The 25,114-nt window shown below is 40.4% G+C and overlaps 1 protein-coding gene across 1 annotated transcript in view; it reads left to right on the top strand.

Annotated features, from left to right (window-relative positions):
• CNTNAP2 (contactin associated protein 2) overlaps nt 1–25,114 on the top strand; it is a 1,947,395-nt gene that overhangs the window by 1,297,142 nt on the left and 625,139 nt on the right. Inside the window, exon 13 of the mRNA XM_059172148.1 lies at nt 6,916–7,116. Within this exon, the coding sequence (XP_059028131.1) occupies nt 6,916–7,116 (201 nt within the window). The remainder of the gene's footprint in view (nt 1–6,915; nt 7,117–25,114) is intronic.

Raw genomic sequence — 25,114 nt, forward strand, 5'->3', positions numbered from 1 at the left:
GGGCGGCACACAGAGCCCACGTGATGAATTGTTCACGCCTCCACGGCCCGCCATTGTGCCGTGGCTTCGGGGGTACTGGGGGCTGGGCTCCGCACAAGCTTGTCCTGCTCACGTGGTGTCTGTTGGGGGAGGAAAATGGGACACCAAGTTCCTAATCATTTAAATTATGTCAGTAGGATTATACTGATGGAGGAAGGCTTCTAAACAAAATAATGATCTGTGAAAGTTCTGGTCTTCCAACTTGGAAGACTGATGAGATTTCCAGACAGATCCTTCTTCCTTCGGATATGCGTTCCTATGAGGCTGCAAAGTTTAAGTTTTGCAAAAGAAATTCTTATTAATGCTGTCACAGTTCGTTGGAGATCCTTGCTCGCGTCTTGCTCGTAGTTAATGCTCAATCTCTGATTGATGGAACCAGGATAATAGCCATTGAGACTTCTATGACCACAGAAAGCAGTTACTGGAATGCAGTTTGGGAGGAGAGATTTAAGGAGGTATACAACTGAATCCACTACTTTTATCCATCCTAAGATTTACATGCAATACGGAAAATCTTGGGTGATGCATATAGTTCGCTCCCCATTGTATTACTCTAGGAGTGAGAAACCCAAAGTCATTCCTGAAGAGTAGCTATAATAGGCAGTAGAGCTTTCAAGGAAATTGGATGGAAAGCAGTTGCTCGCTGTGCCCCTCTAAGATGCATTATATGCCAATTTAAATTTAGATAGTCAATAATTATTCTTTTTTAAAAGATTATTTCAGAGCTATATGAATACAGGTGAGGGAAAAAAGCTCTCAGATTAACAGATTGGTCCTCAGCCAGTACAGTGATGTGGTTTGAAAATCAGAAACACTTAGATGCATTTGCAGATGTGTGGGACACATAACCTTTTTCCCCACCAGATTCAGCTCAGATTGGACTTTTATTGAAATACGCTCTATAAGGTGAACTTCAGAATATATAGGGATAACATGGAACAGAGCCAGAACGGCCATATATACATGATAAAGAAACTGGTTTCATCCTGGGAGGAGTTATTCTTTGCTTTTTTTCACTGGTCATTTCCTGAATTTATCAGTTCCTAGTCAGAACCCCAGCCTTACAGAGAACTGAGTTCTCATGAAGTGAATTACTTGAGAATTACAGATAGGATAAGGACTCAGGGTCGCTGGTAGAGGCCACAGAGGGACCTTTCTGATGTGCTCATGTCAGCACAGCTAAGCAGGGTAATCTTGAAGACCCTGTTTATTGTCGCGCAGAAGGATCCGTTTCCACAGTACGCTCCATATATGCCCCAGCATTTGAAAAATACAATTAAATCATCTGTATTGAAAACATTGTACAGTGTGACAGTTTTTAAATATGGGATGCATGATGAGACAGATGCTGAACTCCCAGTAATCACAGAAAGCACTTGATAGCGCACTAATCCAAAGAATATTTGAAATACACTAGTTTATCAGTTCTTCATGAAGATGGAACTATGGCAGAAATTTAGAATTTGTCGTACCTAGTAGTGTCTATTTGCATTATACACATATCTGGTAACATAGATTATATTAGCACATTACCGATATGGGAATAAGATTCTTAATTTTTCACTAGCAAAGGAAATACTAGCATAAGGAAATATGCTAGCATGTTTCTAATGCTATTGATCCTAATGCTAAATGAGACTAGCAAAGGAACATTTTTATAGTATAACTTTTCTAGATGGCGGATATCTGCAGAATTGTTAATATCCAGTAGTCACTTAAGATTTAATGGCTCATATGCAACATGCAAGCATTAAAAAATAATTTGCAAGATGCATCAATAGCAACTGCCTTATGCCACTAAAATAGAGTTTACATATTACCTTTTATAATGCCACAATCCTGTAAAAAGTTTTAAATGTTTATATACATATATATGGGTGTGTGTGTGTATTCTTTCTTTAAGCTTTCTTGAGTTATAGCTTTATTGAAATAAGGAATAGTGGGTAGAGAATAAGTTCAAGCGTGCTACATTAACTTGTTTCAGACCTTCCAATGCCAAGGGCTTCCCATCTCACACATAACCATCCCTGTTCGTCCTCAGACTGTAATTTCTACTATTCTCTCCTTCCTCACGCACTGGCCTCCTTGTGGACCTAAACAATACCAGAATATCCCAAATTAGAATGTTTTCAGTTGCACTTTCCCTGTCTGGAATACTTTTCCCCGGACATTCATGTGGCTTGATGGACAGCGACTTTATTCATTTAAAACATCACTTGGTGAGTGAAGACTGTTATAGTTTACTCTCTGTTTAAAAACGTAATCAGACTACTAACCAAAAAAATAATGTAATCAGACAAAGAAAGACAAATACCATGTGATTTCACTTGTGTGACATCACTCCTGTGGAATCTAAAAAACAAACAAAACAGAAACCGATTCACAGATTCAAGAAACAAACTCGTTTACTGGATGGGGAGGGGTTGGATGATGGGCAAGATAGTTGAAGGGAATGAAGAGCTACAAACTTCCAGCTATAAAATAAATAAATCATGGGGTGGTAATGTACAGCATGGGGAATATAGTCAATAATATTATAATGAGTACAGTGACAGATGGTAACTTGACTTGTCGTGGGGATCATTTCACAATGTATAAAAATATCAAATCACTACGATGTATACCTGAAACTAATAGGATATCGCATATCAATTATGCTTCAATTAAAAAAAGAATTCAGTCTACACCCAACCTCTTCTTCCATTCCCTGTAGTAATTATTCTCACCATTATCAGTGGCTACCTACATATATTTTAATTTTTTACTTATTATCTGTTTATCCCCCCATTATAATACAAGAGTGTAAATGGCAAAATTTGAGAATTTTTTTTTTCTCTGTGGCTTCCCTAGTACCTAAATCCCTATCTTTCATGTAGTGGATACTCAGCAGTGTTTGTCGAATGAGGAAATGGGCTATAAAATGAATATAAAGAAGATGGTGCCCTAAAGATTGATACTGAAAGGTGTGTGCTAAAACGCATGGGTCTGGGGTTCGGGGCCAGGCAGTCACTAGGACGGAAATGTTAGAGACTCATCAGTTTTAACAAATTGGTTTAATACTTTTTTAAGTCATTGACAGAGACCTTTATAGGTGACCATTTTATTTTACTTGCTTAATTAATGTTTGCCCTTATGCGCATTATTTTGTGTAAATGAAAAAGGGGTCTGTGATACTTTTAAAAGGGGCCAGAGTAGAATGCTATTTCATTATGAGTTAAAGAATGGAAGTTATGGAACATTGGAATATTGCTACAGGACACGGATGAGGTCCTGAAGAGGATTTGTTTTTGTTTTTGTTTTTAAAAAATGTAAGTACAGGACACCTGAGTGGCTCAATCGGTTAAACATCTGCCTTGGGCTCAGGTCATGATCCCAGCATCTTGGGACGGAGTCCCACATAGGGCTCCTTGCTCAGCAGGGAGCCTACCTTTACTTCTCCCTCTGCTTGCCCCTCCCCCTGGTGGCTCAGTTTCTCTCTCTCTGACAAATAAATACATAAAAACCTTTTTAAAAAATTAAAATTTAAGGGTGCCTGGGTGACTCAGTTGGTTGGGTGACTGCCTTTGGCTCAGGTCATGATCCTGGAGTCCCGAGATCGAGTCCCGCATCGGACTCCCAGCTCCATGGGGAGTCTGCTTCTCCCTCTGACCTTCTTCCCTCTCATGCTCTCTCTCACCGTCTCTCTTTCTCAAATAAATAAATAAAATCTTTAAAAAAATTGAAATTTAAAAAGGTACATAGTGATGAGTTCTCAAATGTTTTGTCAGAGGCTGAGTTTAACAGAGAAGAGATGAAGCTCACCTTATTTAATTAATGGATCTTGCCTTAGGGAAAAGTAAACTTGAAGGTCCGGTGTAAATGACAACCTGGGTGTTGTCAGGTGTCACGCCCGAAAGAGAGAGAATTACTAAAACCCACGGTAGTTGCTTTGCTGTTTCCGAGGAGCTGAGGAAGACCGTCTGATCAGGCCAAAGGTGAAAGTGGAAAATCATGATCTCACGGAAAATGTATTACTTTCTACAAGGGCACCATGTTGAACTTGCTCTAGCTGGTTAAGAAGGGCAGGGTGAGAAGGATGCTGAGGGGCAGGCGTGCTCAACACAGGAAAGGAAACTCGAGTCTGGAGCCAAGTGGCTTGTCCAGGCTCTCGGGAAGGTCATGGCCAAGCCTGAACTTGAACCAGCATGATTCAGGATGTTCCGAGATGGCGTTATTTGTATTCTGTTGGTGTTTTCTTAATTCAAACTAATAAATCACGATTTGTATTCTGTTGATGTTTTCTTAATCCAAACTAATAAATCGCGAAGGTCTGTTACATGCTGGTTACTGTTCTAAGCACCGCGCCTCCAGCATTGAAAACAGTCCCTGCCTTCTCCCCCTCTAACCCGGGGAGCCGGACAGAAGGAAAACAAGCACTCAGAGAGAGGTGAGTACTGTGGAGGAGACAGAAATCAGCTGCGGTGGGAGGGGCAGGCAGGGGGGACAGGGGCCTGGGGGCAGCTAGCGGGAGGGGGAGGGGCGGGCCTGCGGATCTCCCAGCCAGAGTGAGAGCCAAGGCTCCAAGGAGGGGCTGCCTGAGGGGTCTGAGGAAGGCAGGGGTCCGTGTGGCCGGAGGGGGAGGAGGAGCGAGGGGGAGGTGAGGAGGGCAGGAGGGGCTGGATCACGAAGGGCCTGCAGCTGTTTCAACAACTAGATTTTCACTCGAAACAAGGCCCTGTGCCCCGAGAGGGCTTGGAGCACAGTGTCCGAATTCGGCTTATGTCTGCAGAGGCTCAGCTTGGCTGTGTGCGGAGGGTAGGTGTGAGAGCGCAGCGGGCCATGCCGTGGGTGGTTGCAAAGTTTTGTACGATGGGTGCAGGAGGAGGCAGGGGCTTTGACCAGAGCAGGGAGTTGGGGTGGGGGGTGAGGGTCAGGGGTGCTCAGATTCTGCACGGAGAGGGTAGAGCAGACAGGATTCACAGATGGGTTGGATGAGGAGTGTAGAAGAAACGGGGGGACGTCGTGGGGACCCCATGGCTTTGTCCGGAGCAGCTGGAAGAGGAGAGCTGCCCTTTCCTAAAAGAAGGAAAACTGCTTGAGAGGCAAGTTCAGAAAGTCTCCTTTAATCTGCAGCGCTCTCTCGTGCTCTCTGTTCCCTTGTAATTTGTAATCCATTTGTTGAAAAAAACTAGATTGTATAATTAGTAGAATTTCACACGGCCCGGATTCTGCTGACCTTTCCTTAGGTCAGCAGACCTAATGACCTTAGGGTCATTTAGCATAGTCCCCTCCCCCCAAATATGCACTATGTTCAGTGCATGTTTCCTCGAAGCTGGCAGTCGGGGCATTAAGCTTGGTGAAATCCACGTTTGATTTTGTGCACACTGCTTCGCAGGCCGTGCTGTAGCCTCCCGCTGCAAGGCTCATGTGCTCCGGTTTGACTCCTGGTTATATTAGCAGCTGTGGAGAGCCATTGCTTGGAGCCTCCTTGTTAGAAGTTACAAAATGATGGTCCTCTAATCCCGTCACATAGTCCTCATTTATGAGTTGAAATATTTCCGTAGAGAGAACGTTAGCTACGTGACGGTTCCTACAGGTAAGGCCAAATGCTGGTTTCTTCATTCTTATTTCCTGATATCCAAAATAACGAGTTAGTTCCTTGGCATGTTCCAAGATTGAACCTTTCTTTGTATTTTAATGAACTCCTGGAATTAAACATCCCTGATGTATTTTATTCCATCGCAGGAGAATCTTAATGATGTTAAAATCATCCTTCTTCATTCCTGGGGCTTTTCGAACTGCCCTCTGTTGCCAATAGCTTATTTGTTTCTGTGCGACATTATGTTCCAGGCTTATCTCGTGCCTTTCCAGCCCTGAAATCAGTCACTTCACCCGACAGCCCAGTTTCTCTTAATGAAGAATCATATTGAGGGATGACAGTATGATGCTATAGGTTGTACTTGTTTGGGGCCTTTTCCAGTGGACGGAGCTAGGACATAGGTCTACATTTTTTCAAAAAGAAAAATTATGGGTTCCTAGTGATGTTTCTAATTCAAATTCAGGAGTATGTAGGGTTATAATTTAACCTCATCAATCTTATATTCGCTTTTTCCTTTTCACACATTGAAATTTTCAGGGTCCAAAGGATCAGGGTAATTACTCATTTGTATTGTTGCCCACGTAGAGAGCATTTCAGTAACAGAGAAGGCAGGGTCCGATTTTATCTGAAAGGTCACGGTGAAAGGGACATTTGTGGACAAGAGGAGGGTGCGTATTCTGATCAGAGCAAACAGCATACACAGAGATTCAGAGGCTGGAGAGAGCACAGTCCATTTCAGAAAGCAGATGCTGTTGCACCGGAGTGATGGGTTAGGGGGAATCAGGAAGGGAGTCTGAACATGGTGAACCTTGCTTTCAGGGCTGCAGCCAGAGACACAAGCTGTTCCCTGTGCTTAGGAGGTATCTTGCATTTAGTATTTTTGTTTGTTTTTTTAAAGATTTATTTATTTATTTTAAAGAGAAGGGGGGAGGGAGAGAGAGAATCCTGAAGCTGACCACCTCCCCAACGCCCCCCCCCCCACACACACACCCCTGCACGGAACCCGATGCTGGGCTCGATCTCACCACTCTGAGATCATGGCTGGAGCTGAAATCAAGAGTCAGCCACCTAACCTACAGATGGAGCCACCCAGGCAGCCCTTGCATTTGTTCTTAATAAAAAGTCTTTCTTTCTGCTTTGTCTATAAAGGAGAACGTGCAGGACAGAGCCTAAAGGATGGAGATCCGTAACTCAGTTCTACTACCCCAGTTCAGGGGAAGTGCGGCTCCATTATCTCCTTCCACTCAAAGAAGTGCATGCATACTAATGACCCTTTCCTGGTGTTTTTCTCTGCACAGAGGACAAAGTGTGGACCATAGTGTCTCACGACTTGCAGATGCAGACCACGGTGGTGGGCTACAGCCCAGAGAAGTACTCGGTGACACAGCTCGTGTACAGCGCCTCCATGGACCAGATCAGCGCCGTCACCAGCAGCGCCGAGCACTGCGAGCAGTACGTCTCCTATTTCTGCAAGATGTCGAGGTTGTTGAACACCCCAGGTAGGCTGAGAATGGAGTGTTACTTTTAATTACGATCTCAGCTGGTGCTCGGAATTGCCGAAACAGTCCAACAGGTGCGACTTATTATCCTATAGTCCAGTCTCCAAAGTGCAGGCAGCTGTGAAAAAAAGCAAACCATCACTTGGTTTTTCTGGGGAATGAAACTAAGAAAGTACAATTTTCAAAAGAAAATTCCATTGTTTTCAGCTTACAGATTTTTCTAGTTTTCGGTGCACGTATGTGTGTCTGAGTGTTTCTGATGCTTAATTATCCGTCGTTGCTTTGGGCGAACGTGTATCAGAGCCTCTTGTGAACTTTCAAGTCATACCTTCTGAGTTCAGCTGTCTTTAACGTAAAGCTAAAAGCATTCTAAAGGCTGCCGCCGGTAAATAACATGCAGAGTGGCGATAAAATTTAGAGCTCTTTGTGGTCTATAGTCATTTAACAGTATCTACTTGTCTCAAGTTTGCCCTAATTTTTTTTTCATGATGGCTTCTTTTTTGCGATGCCTTAGAGGGGTGTGTGTGTGTGTGTGTGTGTGTGTGTATTTGGGGTGTAGAAAATAAAGAGTTTCCAAAGGATACACTAGAAGTATTTTTTCCAAGAGATCCATATGCTTTGGGTTTCTTGGCAGCAGATTCAAGATGTTGACAGAAAATGAAATCCCTCAGTCTCTAGTCTAACAGAGCATGTAGAAATAAAGCATGTGCTCCGAGTCAGAAAAACAAATGCGCACACTTTTCAGCCTTGCCACTCTCCAGGTGTGACTTTGGTGGAGTTAATGAGACTCTTAAGCCTCAAGAGCCAGTGTCTTCTTCATTCAAATAGGGATCATAATGCCTACTGCAAAGTGAGTGAGCATTTCATAGGGTCATGTACTAAATGCTTACTGTAGGGTTTGATGCCCATAAGGATTTCACTAATAGCAAGGAGTGTATTGATTATTTTTAATATTGGGCACCTTGAGAAGTGACATCATGCTATTCACAGACCAAGGGTCTATTTGCTGCCCCTAAATCAGTGTTGGATTGGAGGCGATGCTGGTGTGGAATATTTACGAAGAAGAGTTATATAAAACATTGTCTATGATATTTTAAAGATTTGAGTGTTCTTTTAATGTGCAAAGCCTTGTGCTGAAATGATAGATGAGTGTGACCTATGGACTCTAAGAAAGTAAAATCTGTAAATTGTGGACATGATTGGTTCAGACAATTAGTGCTTCTGCTGTTTGAGGAAAGGGAGGTGATCATGGCTGGGGTGCTGAGGTGGTGCTAAGAGGCAGAAAGACGATTTGAGGATGTTGAAAGAGGGTCAGTGAAAGTCTGGAGATAGGGCTTTTTAGAAGATAATTAAGGTTAAATGTGTTCATAAAGCTGGTGAGATAGGTGGCCTTAGAAAAAGACAAAAAGTGAGGGGCGCCTGGGTGGTTCAGTGAGTTAAAGCCTCTGCCTTTGGCTCGGGTCGTGATCTCAGGGTCCTGGGATCGAGTCCTGCATTGGGCTCCCTGCTCGGTGGGGAGCCTGCTTCCTCCTCTCTCTTTCTCTCTCTCTCTCTGCCTGCTTGTGATCTCTCTCTGTCAAATAAATACATTAAAAAAAAAAAAAGACAAAAAGTGAGCTGTTTGTCTCTCCCCCGTGAGGACCCAGTGAGAAGGCAACCACGTGCAAGCCAGGACGAGAGCCCTCACCAGAAACCAAGATGGCTGGCAACGTGATCTTGGAATTCCAGCCTCCAAAATCATGACACAAATGTGTGTTGCATAAGCCTCCTCACCCCCCAAGCTGGTACGTTGCCCTAGCAGCCTGAATGAATTAATAACATGAGTTCCCAGGCAATGACTTTGAAAACCACTGCCGTGGGCCATGGACAGCTTTCCAAGCCCTACAACCCAGCTGTTCTCCCCTGCACTTGCACTCATCATCATTGCATTTTGACTGGATCCTGTTTTCCATGCCGGGAAAAGTCAGCGAAGGATAATGGAGAATACACCGGGTGTATTGTACACACCGGGCACTGGGTGCAATTAACAACTTCCATTGACTAGTCGGCACCAAGTTTCATGAGTGAATGCTCGTTACTGAGGTGTGTTCCAAAGATCTCCGTCGATTAGTCTTCAGTCATGGGGGTGCGGATGAGGGTGAGGGCAAACTGCTGACAAGAAAAATAACTTGGGGGACGCCTGGGTGGCTCAGTTGGTTAAGCAGCTGCCTTCAGCTCAGGTCATGATCCCAGCGTCCTGGGATCGAGTCCCACATCAGGCTCCTTGCTCAGCAGGGAGCCTGCTTCTCTCTCTGTCTCTTCCTGCCTCTCTGTCTGTATGTGCTTGCTCTCTCTCTCTCTCTCTCTCTCTCTCTGACAAATAAATAAATAAAAATAAAAAAAGAAAGAAAAATAACTTGGTACCATCAACTTTATTTTCTTCCATTCTTCTCATAGACTCCAAGTCAACTCTTGCTTTTTGAATTTTGCTGTGGTTGTTACAAAACACAATGTGACTTCTAAACAAGTTCAATTTACAGTTTGGGCACGAGGAGAATTAGGTTGGAGGGAAGCAGAAGAGTTTGCCTCTAGCGCCCCTGGTCTTGCTCTGCATTCCTTCCCTCTTCCATCTTGGGTGCCCTCCGCGTCCTCCCCGCAGCCACCAAGAGGCCTCACACCCTTCCGACGCTCTTTTTCAAAACCAGAGGGTTTCTAAAAGATCAGGAAAAATAGGATAAATTTTTTAAACAGGATTTCAGTTACATTTTCTACTCATAAGCTAAACATACTTCTTGTCAATCTCCAGACGCCTTTTCAGGGAGAATAAATACTAAATTAGAATCATGAGTTAATTGCTAATCTGCACAATAGCAGATTATTTTCTTGTGATTCCAGACATTGTGTTTCCAGGCCTTTGTAGATGATTATTGCACTTAATAGATGGTACTTTGAAAATAAGTATATCATATGCCGCTTGCCTGTATGTACATGTATATGTATATAATTTTCATTCACAGAAGATTAGTGCTTAATAAATGTTTGCTGATTAGAATAAAATGAAAGTACATAATTTTAAATATTCATCCTACCTGAGGCAGTTGTTTTAAACAAGTGTGTGCGTCCCAGTGTTTAGGTTTGTCAGAATGCTGATTCCAGGGCCATACTCCTAGAAGTCTCATTTGATAGAACTTGGTTGGGGCCAGGAATGTTTGCTTTTAAAAAGCCATTCGTGGGTAGGTCTGTGATCAAAGCACTAAGAAACACCATCTTTTTTTTTTTTTTTTTTAAGATTTTTATTTATTTATTTGACACAGAGAGATCAGAAGTAGGCAGAGAGGCAGGCAAAGAGAGAGGGGGAAACAGGCTCCCTGATGAGCAGAGAGCCTGATGCGGGGCTTGATCCCAGGACTCTTAAATCATGACCTGAGCTGAAGGCAGAGGCTTAACCCACTGAGCCACCCAGGCGCCCCATAAAACACCATCTTTAATTTGCAGTGTGAAGGTCTCTCCTGTTAGGCTTTAAGATTTCAGTTCTCCATATTGAAGAAGATTAAAGGGAATATGAGAATTTGGCCAATTAAAAGAAAATGGCATATATGATTACCTGCCCCTTCAGCTAACCTACACTGGCATTGTAGTATTTATTAATCCTTTTCATAGACCAGTCTCTAAATGTTATACGGTGTATTTTAGCCTTCTAAAGTCATCCTTCAGACTGAGTCACCCTTCATACTCCCAGTCTCTGTTTCCCAGATGAGCTACTGCGTAGAACAGCTGAAGCAAGGAAAAGGAGGAGTTGGTGTAGCAAGGGTTTCTGTCTGATCATGTTCTGTGTACGTCCAAATAAGAAAGAACACAATTTAATAAAAATCTTTAATTTGCTGCTTTAAGGAGCTAATGTTTGCTGTAATTGGTTTTTTTTTTTTTCCCCCTCCTTCCTGGTAACATTCAATTTTAAATATCCATTTACTCACTCTTAACTAAGACTGAATTATATTGGAACTTCTGTAGTAGTACTTGTGACATCTGTTTGAATACAAAGTATATTCATTATAGTCATGGCAATTAAAATGAATATCAAATGAGTTTGTAATAGCTATGCACTTAAAATGTTATTCTTTATTTTAAGAGCCTTACCCTCAAGAGTTCATTTGGGGCTCTATAGTTTCTAATGATACTTATGATAAAGAGTTGATTTTGTATGCATATGGACCTCATTTTTATTTTGATAAATGTGTCGCTGTACCATCCCATTAGCCAACAAATGTAGAATTAGTCATTGTTGGTTTTGCACAACTTTACAAGAGTCGTAATGTTATCTCTTCTTTTTATTACTATAAAATTTAAAAATGGAATCAATTTTAAAGTAATGGTTTTGCCATTTGTTATGGTCATATCTGTTCCTGCCATGTTACTATTAATTCAGTCGGCCTTAGTCAGCTTTGTAAAAGGTGTAGAAACAAGACAAAGTTACTTTATTCCATAGAAGATCTTGTTTGAAGGAAGGCCTACCAATTTGGGAATGAACACATTCTACCTTAACAAAGAAAAACATATGTGGGTGTCCAAAACCAAAAGGATGTTAACATGGTTTGTATTTATATCCCCAGAACTACAAATGTAGCAATATCTGAACTTAAGAAAGATAAAAATTCTTAAACAATGAAATCTACTTCTGCAATACATACTTTAAGAATCTCAGTTTGATAAGTTAGATACCAAGAGAAAGTTTCTTTAGATCCCACTTGAGAAACATCTTAGGCAGCAATCCTAAGGTGTTTAGATAAAATATTTCCCTATATTTGGATACAACCTATTAGTCTGCTTTAAATTGCTTATTTGTATATCATAGATGCGCTGGAGTCATATATTTGTTTTACAAAACATTATACTTTCTAATTAAGAAATTATTTGTTGAGGTATTTCTTCCTTACATCCATCAAGATTTATTTAACTGTAGAAGTGTAAACTTGATATGGTTCGTGCTCCTCTGACTATATTTAGGGTTGTTTTCATTGGTTTCCAGTGTTTCATTTCTTTTAATTTCTCAATGTAGTATTATTCTCATAAGTCATAGTTTTATTGCTTCTTTTGTTGGAAGAAGCAATATAAATTATCCATCCTTTTGGGTAGGTTACTGTTAGATTTTGTATCTACTGAAAAGGAATCATTTTCACAATTTTTGCCTGTAAAGTAAGTGGTGTGAAATTCAATATATTTTGATGATACTAAAATGTGATTTAATGGCATCCAAAAGACAAGAAAACATGACTCTGGTATTGTAAGTTATAACTTAGTTTTAGGAAAAAATTTCTAAACTTTGGTGAAGTTATTAAGAAAGTGAATTTTCCAAGTCAGTCCTATGCATTATAAGAAAATGTATTGTTTACCTCTTGAAACATAGATAAAAACGTTGCTTGATGGTAGCCAAAGATTAGCATTTTCATTGTGTCCTGTCAGTATACTAATCACAAGATTAATCAGTTAGATCATTAATTATTGTGTTAAGTAATTATACTGACACTGGAGGATCCAATTAAATGGGGCAAACAGAGAGGTAGAAAGAACTAAAAGGGAAAACTCGAGGATAAAATCTAATCATATTCCACACCCAGGCAACTAGACTCTCCACAGAGCGTGCTGTGGTGAAAGAGACAAAATGATCACAGGGAAAATAGAGGCTATTTCAGCAATATGGGTAGAATTGATGAACGCCTCCACTGGAATAATGGATGAGATAATCAGTCTATAAATATTTATTGTTTCTTGTGTATCAGGAATTGTGACACGTGAGCGGACATGTGGATTCATACAAGTTAACTCAAAAAAAAAAAATGGCAGACGGAATTCTAGGTCAGAGATGTCAGAATGTGCAGATTTGGAGATGGAGGGCAGGGGACATGGGAGGGACTGAGAGGTCAGATGGCTGGAGGAGAGACTTTGCAGGTGAGAGAGAGAAGGAGAAAGGAGACCAAGGCGGGTCTTGCATGGCCTTACCGATTCCAATCAAAGGGCAAAGGGAGGTTTTAAGTGGGAGATCCCAGCTGTCCTGTGACGAACAGCATGGAGGGAGAGCCGGGTTCATAGGAAAAGAAATCCCTGGCTGGGCCACCTCAGTGTAGGTAAGACTGGATGTCTGAGAGGCCCCCTGGGCCCCTCTAAGAGGGAAGACTTTCTTTAAAGTGTAGGTAGTAGAATCAGCATGAGTCATGATTGTTTATCTGCAGAGTAACTTTAGCAGAGGGGAAAATGCTATCTTCCCTGTACCTTGGAGTAAATATAAAGTAAATGACTCGTTCATCAGAGGACTCAGGTCATGGAAAGAGTAAGGAGAGAACACGGAAAGAAAGAAAATGCTAGTTTGAAAAGGTGAGTGAAGGAGAGGTTCAGCTAAAGGACCCAAAAGAGATGACGGGAATAGTAGGAAGAGAGTCAAATTAGGAAATCCTAGTAATGAGTAAGCTAAAGGAAAGGAGTGTTTAACAATAAAGAGTAAAAAAAAAAAAAAAAAAAAAGAAAGAAAGAAAAAGAAAAGAAAATTGAGTGTGATGAGTGGTGAGACATTGTTTAAGGGAAGCCAGACCTTGGCTTTGACTGTTGGGAGGCCCCTGGAGCTTCCTGTCCATGGGGTCTGGTGGGCGGGGCCACTGAACAGAGTGACGAGAAAAAGAGCACAGCCAATGAAGGTTTCCAAGATGTTCCATGGTAAGGAGGGATGGCTAAATACGGAATTGCTGCTTAGTCAAAAGACAGAACCAAAGCGAGGGTTTGCGAATTCTTTATATTTTTAAAAAACGAGGAGTTATGAGTAAGTTTATAAATGAAGGAGGCAGTGGAGAGGAAGAGGCTAAAGATGTAAGACGGAAAAGGAAGGATGGGGCACCAGGACAGACAAGAGACTATGGCATTGACCTTGGCAAAACAAACAATCAAGCAAACAAACAAAAACACCTGTTCTGAGAAGGGAGATACAGGAAAGAGTAGAGATTTTCATTAAATTCTATTGACCAACACCATTCTTGAAATTTTATTCCTTTAACTCTCAGAGCTAGATGAACTAGCTTTTATTATCTCCACTTTGCAAAACAGGGCTGAGAGAGGTGAATAAACTCACTGAAGGTCACTGTGGCTGGGTGTGACAAAGCAGGGCTCAAATGCAATCCAGCTTCTTGTAAGCCTTGCCTATGGACTCACTAAGGAGAAGGCAAACATGTGGAGAGCTCAGTGCCCCCACCCAACCCAAGTGAGGTAGAGTGAACCCTAGCAGGACCCGTACCCATCCCATCTCTTCAACCACCATGAAAGAACATTCTCCTTTGTGCCATTTACTTTTTCTGTCTCTGATTAGAAATGCTCTTTGCCAAGTGACCTTTGGTCAAGTCCCATATTTCTGATTAATAAATTAATCTGAATGGCGAATTTACTGAGGAGAGCTTGACTGACCTCTACTAGGATACTGCCTTTCAAGGTGGCAACTTCTTGAGCTTCGAGGTGTGACTTTGAGAAAGATTGACCTTCTAGAACTTGATGAAGACTTTTTATTTCTACCATTTTATTTTGTGAGTGCCTGTGCATAGCTTCCTTTTTTTTTTTCCATGACTGAAATAGGAATGAAAGTATACTTTGGAGTAATCCTATATCATGCTGTAGAATTTGGAAAGCGTCTTGTTTTTTTTTTTTTTTTTTTAAGATTTTGTTTATTTATTTGACATAAAGAGAGAGAGAGAGAGAGAGAGATCGATCACAAGTAGGCAGAGAGGCAGGCAGAGAGAGAGGAGGAAGCAGGCTTCCCGCTGAGCAGAGAGCCCGATGCGGGGCTCGATCCCAGGACCCTGAGATCATGAACTGAGCTGAAGACAGAGGCTTAATCCACTGAGCCACCCAGGTGCCCCAGAAAGTGTCTTCTCATATACTTAAGTCATTAACATTTTTGTTTGTGTATCATCTTTTAAATTATCCATTTCAATGACATAAAATGAAGATCGACCTAATTGATTATTTTGTGTAAATTATGTTTAAAAATCTCTCTCTCCTCAACAGGATACTGAAAAAAGAACTTTTCATAAAAATCCCTTGGAAATATCTAGTTTTATTAAGAAACATTGAGCAAAGATTGGTTGACTATAGAATAATCTGCTAGGTGTTATGAGAATACAAGGAAGGCAAAGAATCGTTTTTAAACAACATTTGCCTTAAAGTAGAGAAAATTTTTTATAATGAAAATAAAGTCACTTATTATCTGAAGGGATTTTACTGGTACATCTTGGATAAAAGGTTGAATAAATTTAGAATTCATACCAATTTCTAAAAACATCGATATGTGTATTTTGTACGGGAGACAATCAGGAGCTCTTTGCGGAAGCTTTGGAATGGGAGGCGAGAGGGGTTTTGAGTCCCATGGGCCAGTGTACCACTCCAGGTTCAACCAGAGAAATAAAACTAGTAAGGATATATGTATTTAGAAATTTATTGCAAGGAATTGGCTTATGCACTAGTGGGACGCAGCTTGGCAAGCCCAGACTCGGGGTAGACTGGAACTCCAGATGGAGAAGAGAGTAGAGCATCTTCTCAAGGAAGACCACATCCTTTTCTCCTTTCAGCCGATTGAATCAGGCCCATCCAGCCTACATGGCCTAATCTGTCTTACCGAAAGTCCACCACAAATGGACTTACCAACATCTAGAAAATACCTATATAGCAACACCTTGATTCATGTTTGGTTGAATGATGGACACTGGAGCCCAGCTATGTTTGCACACTAATCTGATCGGTGTAGTCAGCAAAGATTTAAAAAAAAAAAAATGACCTAGTAAGAAATCCATTTCTAGAGTAGCAATGATTTATTCCCTCCATTGTGCAACATGGAGCTCTCTTGGTCTGCATAGACAGGTGAGAACGACATGTTAGGGGTGTTCGGGGAGCTTTTGTTCTCCCATCCCTCCATTTACGATGAGGTGCATGTGAACCTCATGTCAAATTGCCAAGTAAAATACCATTTTATATGGTTAGAGCAATGGTGATTTGAATGACTCCAGCAGATCAACTTTATTCAAGTCAAAAACAAAGATCTTCCTTTCTCTGTGTGGTTTAAAAAAAAAAAATTTTTTTTTTTTTTTGCTGGTGCCTATATTCCACATTTTAACCAAGATAGCCTATGTCCACCAGGGACTTGACAGTATTCATTCATTGTTGGCTCGAGTTCTGCCTAAAGGAAAACATCTCCATTGACCCAAATAAGTGTACCCCATACCTATTACGTTAGGAAAGCCGCAGGATAGTTCCCTCACTCCGTCCGCATTACTCTGCAGTGTTCTTCTATTTTTACTTTCATAATAGAATCAAATCCCATTGCCATGCAAACTAAATGTAGTTATAGAAGCTCAGAGAAATTTGGAAGAACTCACTTTTTTTAAGAATGGATAAAAATGAAATAATATATGAGTTTTATTTCAAAGACAGTATGTCTTCCAAGTTTTGTTATTTTCTGACTAGCGAATGACAGAACTTCTCTAAAATACTAAGTCTCCAAAAATGCAGCTGGGTTCTATTATCCTGTTTGCCTATGATTTCCCAAAACCAATTGATCGGGTAGTTTTTAAGGACAGTGATAATATTGCAGAGTGTTAGTCAAATAGGAATGCAATAGCAATTTTGACCTTCATTCCATATCTTAAATTCTCTTAAAGAAAATAACTCTCTCCCCCCATTTCTTGGTACTGGATCTGAAATTCAGGCTAAATGTATTGTCCTCTATATACTTAGATAAATAATATTTTTAAGTCCCTAAATTAGATCATGATGAAAGGAAGAAAAATGGCATTAGTGTTTATTAAATCTTTACCATGGACATTTACATATATTGGCTCATTCTGTCCATCTCCCAAACTTTGTAAATTATATATTATTATTTCAAATAATATATATATAATATATATAATAATAATATATTTTATGCCTGAAGAAACATAGAACTTTGGAAGGGTTAATTCACCAAAGGAAAACAGTAAAAATGGTGCTAAGAGTCCAAATCAAGATTAAAATCTAGGCTTCTGTGTCTCTAGATGCACATGTATTTTCTACCAAAATGTTAAAAAAAAAAAAAAAAAAAAAAAAACAGGAAGGCGGGGGAGAAGGAAAGAGAACAAAAGAAAGAAGGGCTTAGGGACCACCTAATAAGCTAATTGGGGAAATTTTAAATTTTTCCTAAAGTGCAAAATTAGAATGTGCTTTTTAGCACAATTAAAACAGAAGGCTGAAGCATTTTTGTTAAGCAGGAGGCCAAAAGGGACATTTATGAGAGCTGCAAATGCTTCGTTTTGAAATTCTATTTTTTTTTCAATATCCTTGATTTGGCCCTGACAAGTATATTAAAAAGTATGGTTTTGATGACAATTTGTTCGGAACTATATTGAAAAACATTTGATGTGAAAGAAATAAGAACATGCCTCTCATTCTATAGAGCGCTTGACTTTCATGTTTTAATATCAAGGTATTTCAAATAGAACAGGTAAATTGTATAGTGATGAAATAGAAAAATGTTGCAAAAGGTTATCCACTTTCAGACACGAGATATGAAAACAAAATGTCGACGTTTTCTTCTTTTTTTTCTTTCCAGAAGAAACATACACACTTCAGCCTAACACACATGCCAGGCCCAACATTGCCTTCTTACCTTATTAATTTGCTGTTGACAGATTGCTCAGAGACCGCATTAGAATGGACAAGGGCAGAGATGGCCAGGTCTGCCTGTGGCTGGGCCGTGCCTAACGGGTGGCCCTAAGACATGGACAGGGACATAAAAATCACCCAGCAGAGACAGAAATTTATTCTCTTAGAGTAGGGAATTATTTCTGCCCAAAGAATATAGCAGCTCTCAGTTCAGGCTTGTAAGTGAGAGGGAGAATGGACAAGGGGTGATGGCTCCGTTTGGGTAAACAGGAGGGAGGGACCTTCCTATGCAGGCAGCAAAGGAGGGTGTTGGGGTAGGGGTGGTAAGAGCCCGGGGCAGGAGGACAAGATCAGAAGAAATATGGGGAAATAACTAGAACGAAACAGCTCATTCTGTCTGCACTCAATCCAGCCAGAGTGGGGATTCTATTTAGGGTCTCATAGTTTTTATAAAATCATAATGATCTAGTTAGCCCAAATGTTAAAATCAGTTATCTTTCTTCTTAGAAGACAGCCATGTAAAGGTCTCCAGAAACCAAATTTTTTTTTATTTTGTTTCATTGCAAAACATCAAGTCGGTAAGGTGATCGAAGCAACCAAATTACTAGGATCAGTGCTATGGAATTGGCAAGTTATGAATGAAGCTTAATACATAATCAGGGACAGAGGTTTCAGCTCTGTTAACCACAGTTAGGAGTTTACATGAAGAGAACTGGTAGAATAACTTATAAGGTTTCAATGTAAAAATAGGAAGTATTAACAAAATAATATCCATCAAAGTAAAGAAGAAATGTGCACTTCTAAATGAACAGTCACTAAACACAGGCCTCAGACTTTCAGAGATGACCTGAATTCTGGAATCCGTAGACACATATTATCCAAATTAATAAAAAGTAGTCAAAAGATGAACTAATATAGCAGATTATTTTAATATCAGTACTTGGCTTTGGAATATTATATAACTTTTAAGAGTGTAACCAGTATCTAAAAGTATACTGTAAACATGATAATGAAGTTACAGGTTATTCAATGATGGTGATTTCTTCTCTCCTTCCATCCCTGGGCAATTTATTCTTCTTCCTTCTCGTCTTGCAATAGATAACGTTCAGATTAGATAAAGCATCTGCTTCACTATTTATCTATGCATATATATGTATATACATATGTATAAGTATATGTATTTTTTCCCCTGTTGGGGAATGTACCGGTGCATGTCCCTGTGATAACCTGATGTATCTCTATGTATTCTAAATACCACACACACACCCCCATATGGTTCCAAAAATAACTAAGTCAAGCAGAATTCCTCCATGAAACTGGCTAGTTCTGATAGACTTCCTGAAAGTAACAACACACAGAGCTTATTTGAAATGCAAAGAAATCAAACTACTTATATGGAGTAGGTATTTGCTACTGGAGTTGAAAACATCATCTTTAGGGAAAATAATCAGGCTGGAAAGAACTAAAAGTTAGCTGTAATTTACTACATTGTTAATTACAAATGAATTTCAGATCAGAAGTGACAGAGGTGGAAAAAATTAAAAAGTAAATGTAACTTGATACCATACTGCTAAGGCCAGAGTGTTTTACCAAGAACAGACACATATTCAATGGAGACGGGTCAAATTTGGCAAATATGGGAAATAAAGATCTAAAATAATATAAACTGAATATGTATAAAAGCATCATCTGGAGTAAGAATAGTCGTGAAATATAGAACTGGTTGTTTTTTAAAGAACTGCTTTTCTACTGCCCAGAATTGCTGTTTTCCTATTTTGGGCACCACCTCAAGACAGGGGCAGTCTAACCCAGGTGAAATATATAAAATATGTATAGGCATAGTTCAGAGAAACTTTTAAAAAGCATAAATGATCTGAGGAGGAGAATTATAATTGGGGTTATATATGTAGGAGGAGAAAGGTCTATAAAAAAGAGGAGTCCTTGAGAAAATAAAAATACTGTTGAACTGCCTTAGAAGTTTCATTTTTAATGAGAATGTAGAAAAACAAAGAAATTGGGCTTCACTTATATTAGAAAGGATTTAGTAGAGATTTTATCTGAAGCAACTTCTTAGGATAGTGTAGATGAAATGCATAGAAGTTTCAGAAAGGAAAAGAAACTCAGCTTACATCAAATTCTGGTAGCTGAAATTGCATCATGTGGAGAAGCCTTGGAGGCTGTCTCTCAAGATAGCTGACATTACCTTAATGAGTTTTCTACGATTCAGAGTCAGATTCTTTTGATAGAACTTGATTTATCAGCACACTCTAGTTTGATCTCAAATATAATCAGAGTCTGGGAGATTGAGATCTACCATCAAAATGCCACTGTATTAATTTAAAATGAGAAGAGTAACTGCTGAAGGAATAGGATGGTCTGGCCAGCGCCTTCTAGCAGAAGGTACACAGAGAGCCAAACAGAAACCAGGATGCCAGTGTATCAATTTGTAATGAAAAATGGGATGCTGGAGGGACTGGGTGCTTTTGTTCTCTACCCTGACAAATCGCTCTCTGTAGGCCTACCACATGGGGAGCCAAACTAGAATCAGGTGCTTGCTTCTTGAGCATGGACTGGGAGCACGAGGAGGGATTAGGTTTTGAGAGAGGGTCTAAGCTATCTTTGGACCACAGAGCCCGTTCTCTTAGGCTGCAGTCATGCAAAGTTTGTCTTACCTGCACCTTGGCTATCTGTCTGGATTCCTTCTGCCCTGTCTTTATTATTTAGCTCTGGTAATACATTCAGTCATATTACAGTAGAGTGCTGGTCATCTAGTGGTAGTTTTGTTCCAGTTCCAGCTTTGCATTGATATTTTGGTTCAATGAGAAGAGGACGATCTGATCTTTAAGAGTCTTCAGGGAAGTCCTTAAGACCCCTTACTGACAACCAAAGACAACAGAGATGATACCTTAAAGTTCCTAACAGTTCTCTTTTTGGGGGGTTGGGGGGGAGTGTTGCCAGTGCTGTGTTATTGCACACAGAGAACTGAATCTCCTTTTCAAAGACTAGGAATGACAAAGGAAAGAAAAGTTGGGTAGACTTAGACCCTACATATAAGTGAATCCTTAGTATTTTTCCAGTTCTGAGAGGGAAGTTGTCATCATTTGATTGAGATGTTTGCATTCATTGCCCAGAAACTTAGTTTTGGGCCCCCACAGGGATCAAATGGAATATGCAGATAGAGTACTTTACTTCTTTGCAGCTTTTATAGATATTTTGATCATTTTCATCATATTCAAGCTTCCAATTTGGAACTGACTGTGAAGATAAAGAAGTACTTGCTCAGCAAAAAAGTCTTAATGTTCAACCATCTACTCCCTGGAAGCTTTTGTGATAATGCATCCTACCAAGATGGAGAAACCGTTGAGGTGAATAAGCCTTATTATCTATCCATGTGTTACTGTTGCAAATAAAAGGCAGGCCGTGTATGTTTTGCATGGAACTCTGCTGGAAAGCTATCACGTGATAATAGAAAGAAAGATAAGGCAGAGGAAATCTAAATGGGAGTGACTCGAAAGTAATACAATTAATTTATAGCCAGACATGTTAAATTTGTTTAAGATTGGCAGCAGATTTACCCCTGGGAAGGAGGAGGAGAGAAGGGAATGGATTTTATTTTAAAGAGCTCCTGAAACCTACTAGGATGTGCCTAATGAGGTGATGTAATATAAAACATCACTTGATGTGAAATTTGCATAATGTCTTTTTTCCCTAAGAGATTGCTTTGAAAGAATAACAAAGAAACTGAAATGAGGTGGAAAACAAAATAACAAAACACAAATATTTTCTCAGTGTTTGCAAATATTAAAAATAATTTCCTATCTTCTGATTTGTTTGCTCTCCCGAGAGCCCACCTGGATGTCCTCAGAATATAAAATGATACTTTAATTAATACATTGGGATTTGGATTTCTCTATAACTCTGCCACTTGTATAAAAAATGTTCATGACTGCTCATGAGCCACGCAAAGCCGTGGTTATGTGAATTAAGCCATGCTCGTGTGAATTACACCGTGCTGTGCGGGACCAAACGCTTATACACAGCTTGGATTTAGGCACAAACTGTCGTGGTAAAGAAACCAGCCCTTGTGGAGGTTCTCCAAGAAGTCTGTTTCTTGCCGTCTATTCCCTCCGTTTGGCACCTTTTTTCTTTTACTGGAAAACCTTCTCTTGCCATGGGTGCCTGTTTTCTGACCAACTCTGCTTATTCAAAGAGGAGCCGGTTTTGGTGCTCTCCTGTTGAGATGACACTGTTACCCCAGCGCCATGTCTCTCCCCCCATCACTGCTCCCTTCAGTTTCAGAGGAGGCCTCGTGCTCATATGGACTTGCTTTAAAATCCTCCCTACAGGGATGGGGAAGACTCTGCTGCTACCAGATATCTTACATTTGTTGATCCATTAAATTCTAGCATAACGTTCCCAGTCACTGCATTGCCTTGTACCTACCGTTTCGCATTTAAAACCCTTCTTATTTAATTTTGAAACTGCTTTTCATTTCTTCATCTAGCCATTCATTCTCTGAACCAGTGTTTATTGACCACCCATTCTCATCAAGCTACTCAGCTAATTATTGTGGGTGGTTAAGAAACCACTGAGACCTGGGTCCCTAAGGCAGGGATCACCTCTCGAAGCTGTTTTAAACAGCTTCCTTCTAAAGAGAAGTAGGAAGGTGGGAGACAGGTGAGCCTCTGGAACCACACTGCACCCAGCATTGGCCCCGAAGGCATCGTTGAGTGAGGCCAATGTTAAAAGATGTGTGGGACAGAGGGGACCATGCACACTTTTCCCTGTCAGCATCCTCAGGCCCCCGCCCACCCACCTGACATACACGCTAAAATGTAAGTGCTTATATCCAGCCACCTGTGTTCAAGGGATGGCTGTCCTCCTTGTGGTTATCATCAACCTATTACAAGCCATTTCCTGAAGATGATGGCATCTATCCTGGGCTTCTTTCCCGCACCAGGCCCTGCCCCCTCCTTCCCTGCCGTATTCTAGAGATAAGGCACCTCTGAAGCCAGCCCCAAATGCCCTAGCTTCTGTGCTCTCCCTCCCTTTGTCTCAAGGGCCCAGATGGGGTTATTGCATATTTGGGGAAATACTTAATATACTGTCATTTTTCTTTCTGTAACTCATCTTTTCTGACATCCTTGCATTTTAACTCTAAGCTCTATATTTTTATTTCTGCAAACAGAATTTTGGCCAAAGAAATGTTTAAGCCAATTTGGTAAATGTCAGCTCCCCACACTGAGGCACAGTCCACTGGCTCAGATAGCTCCCTGAGTTCTTCAGTAGAACTTAGTGGTAGTGTGGGCTTTGGAGAAAGTTCCTCTGCTCTGACCTTCCAAATTCAGGGGCCTCCTTTGTGATTACCTCTCAATATCCACGTCCTACCAGCCTGCACCATGACAGAACACTACCCTAATGGAAAGTCAGTCACCAAAGCCCTCTGCCTTTGTATCTCCAACACTAATAAAAGTACCAAACCCTCTCCCTCAGTGCTCTAGCACCATAGACTCTCAGGAGGTGTGTCTTTGTCTTAGCAAGGTGTGTCTTATATGCTTGCAAGAAAGGTCAATCCTTTCTTAGAAAATTCAATTCCAACCTATAATGCTCAGATAGTACAAATATTAATAAAGTATGCAACAACTCCAATGTGATTTATATAACATAAATGTAGCATCAGACACGTGGCCCAATAAATACCCTCCCCTCTTTAAGGACCCTTTTCCAAACCACGTTCCAAATTCTGCATCTGCACTGTGGCCCATAGGACAACATCCCAGTGTTGTCAGGGATCATTTAGCTCACTGATGGGATGGCACAGTCCCTACATCTGCCCCTGAGTCAAGGAGCTGATTAACGATGCATTGCAGCTCTTGGCAAGAGTCAGAGTAGGAAATAAAATTAAGGTGTAGGGGTTAGGCAGGAAATTCAGATAAAACTACTTGGGAAATGTAGCTAAGCAAGATATAATTATCTAACTTATAATTAGCCCAGAACATCAGGCCTACCATCCCTAAAGGCTTCTTTTTTGCAAAGAGACAAGTGATACCATCAAGTAGCAGATGGTACTCTTGTATGAGTGCGGGTGAGTAATGGATATTCCTTACCTTAAGAGTGTAGCCCGCTCAGAATTTGGTTATAGGAATTCCTATTGGCGCTAACTCATTAGCTTAATAGTTCATTATTTCTGTGCTTTTCATTGCTTTGGGCTTGTGCAGTTATTATATTAACAAAAAAAAAGAGTTCTGGAAAATTTCAGTATCATCTCTGTCATTCAACCACCTAGAACACCTAGCAAATTAACACAACCAAATTCAATGTTTTCTTAATTTATCAGAAGACAAGAAAGTTGATTGATTTCAACATGTCTCCAACAAATTGGTGATACGTTTTGATTTTATTCCTTAAAATTTCTATGGCATATTCTTTAGAAAAGAGGAAACTATCCAGGTCTGGTGTGTGGTTTTGGCCCCAGTGAGTGTTCCTGTATCAGAGCACCTTGAGTATGACCCTGGAAATAACACTCTCATAGCAGCATTGTTTAAATAAAAGGGGGAGAGAGAAGCTAAATAAAGTCCTCTTGGTTCAAGGGATGTGCTGTGGAGAGAGGGAAACCCAGGACCCTGAGGGCTTTTGGTTTATTTTTACCTAAGAATGAGGTAATCGTTCAGTCATTCAATCAAGCAATAACATGCAGGACTTGTTTATTCCTGCCCTTGATCTATAATAGGCCTACGCAGGCAGCTGAAGGCAGCCCAGCCCAGATCATGCTGCCTAGAGGAACTGGCTTTCGGTTGTGTGTCCTAAAGGGGAGTCCTAGAGCTACTGGTTTGTAGACGGTTTGTAATCACAGCCCCTGGATGGTGTGGTTTTTCCAACCCTGTATTTCTACACGTGCTCACGTTCATTTAGTCACTCATCCATCCATCCTGCAGTGCCTCATTCTCTGTATGAACATCTCCATCTCCTGCAGATCTACTCCATAGAATTCACTTGGCCAAGTTCTGTAGAGAATGAAAATAACATCCAGTTTTCTATGTAGCAAAATCTGTTGAATCCCTGAGATGTGAACAGAACAGTAAGCTAATATATATTTGTCATTTTATTTAGGGGGTGGAAATTCATAGTAGTGAAATAACTTAAAACAGAAAAGTTTTTATTTGATCATATATAAATATAGAACTTCTATATAAGCTTATATATATATATTACATTTTATATAGAGATATAATTTTAGAAGCAGTAAACATGATTTCCCATAATTATTTCTTTAACAGTGACAAATAAAACCTCTTAATGCTTATAAATGACTTGGAAAATACTCATTTGTAAACCAATCAAGTAGGGTAAT

This window comes from Mustela lutreola, chromosome 4, assembly GCF_030435805.1.
Source record: "Mustela lutreola isolate mMusLut2 chromosome 4, mMusLut2.pri, whole genome shotgun sequence".
Classification (NCBI taxonomy): domain Eukaryota; kingdom Metazoa; phylum Chordata; class Mammalia; order Carnivora; family Mustelidae; genus Mustela; species Mustela lutreola.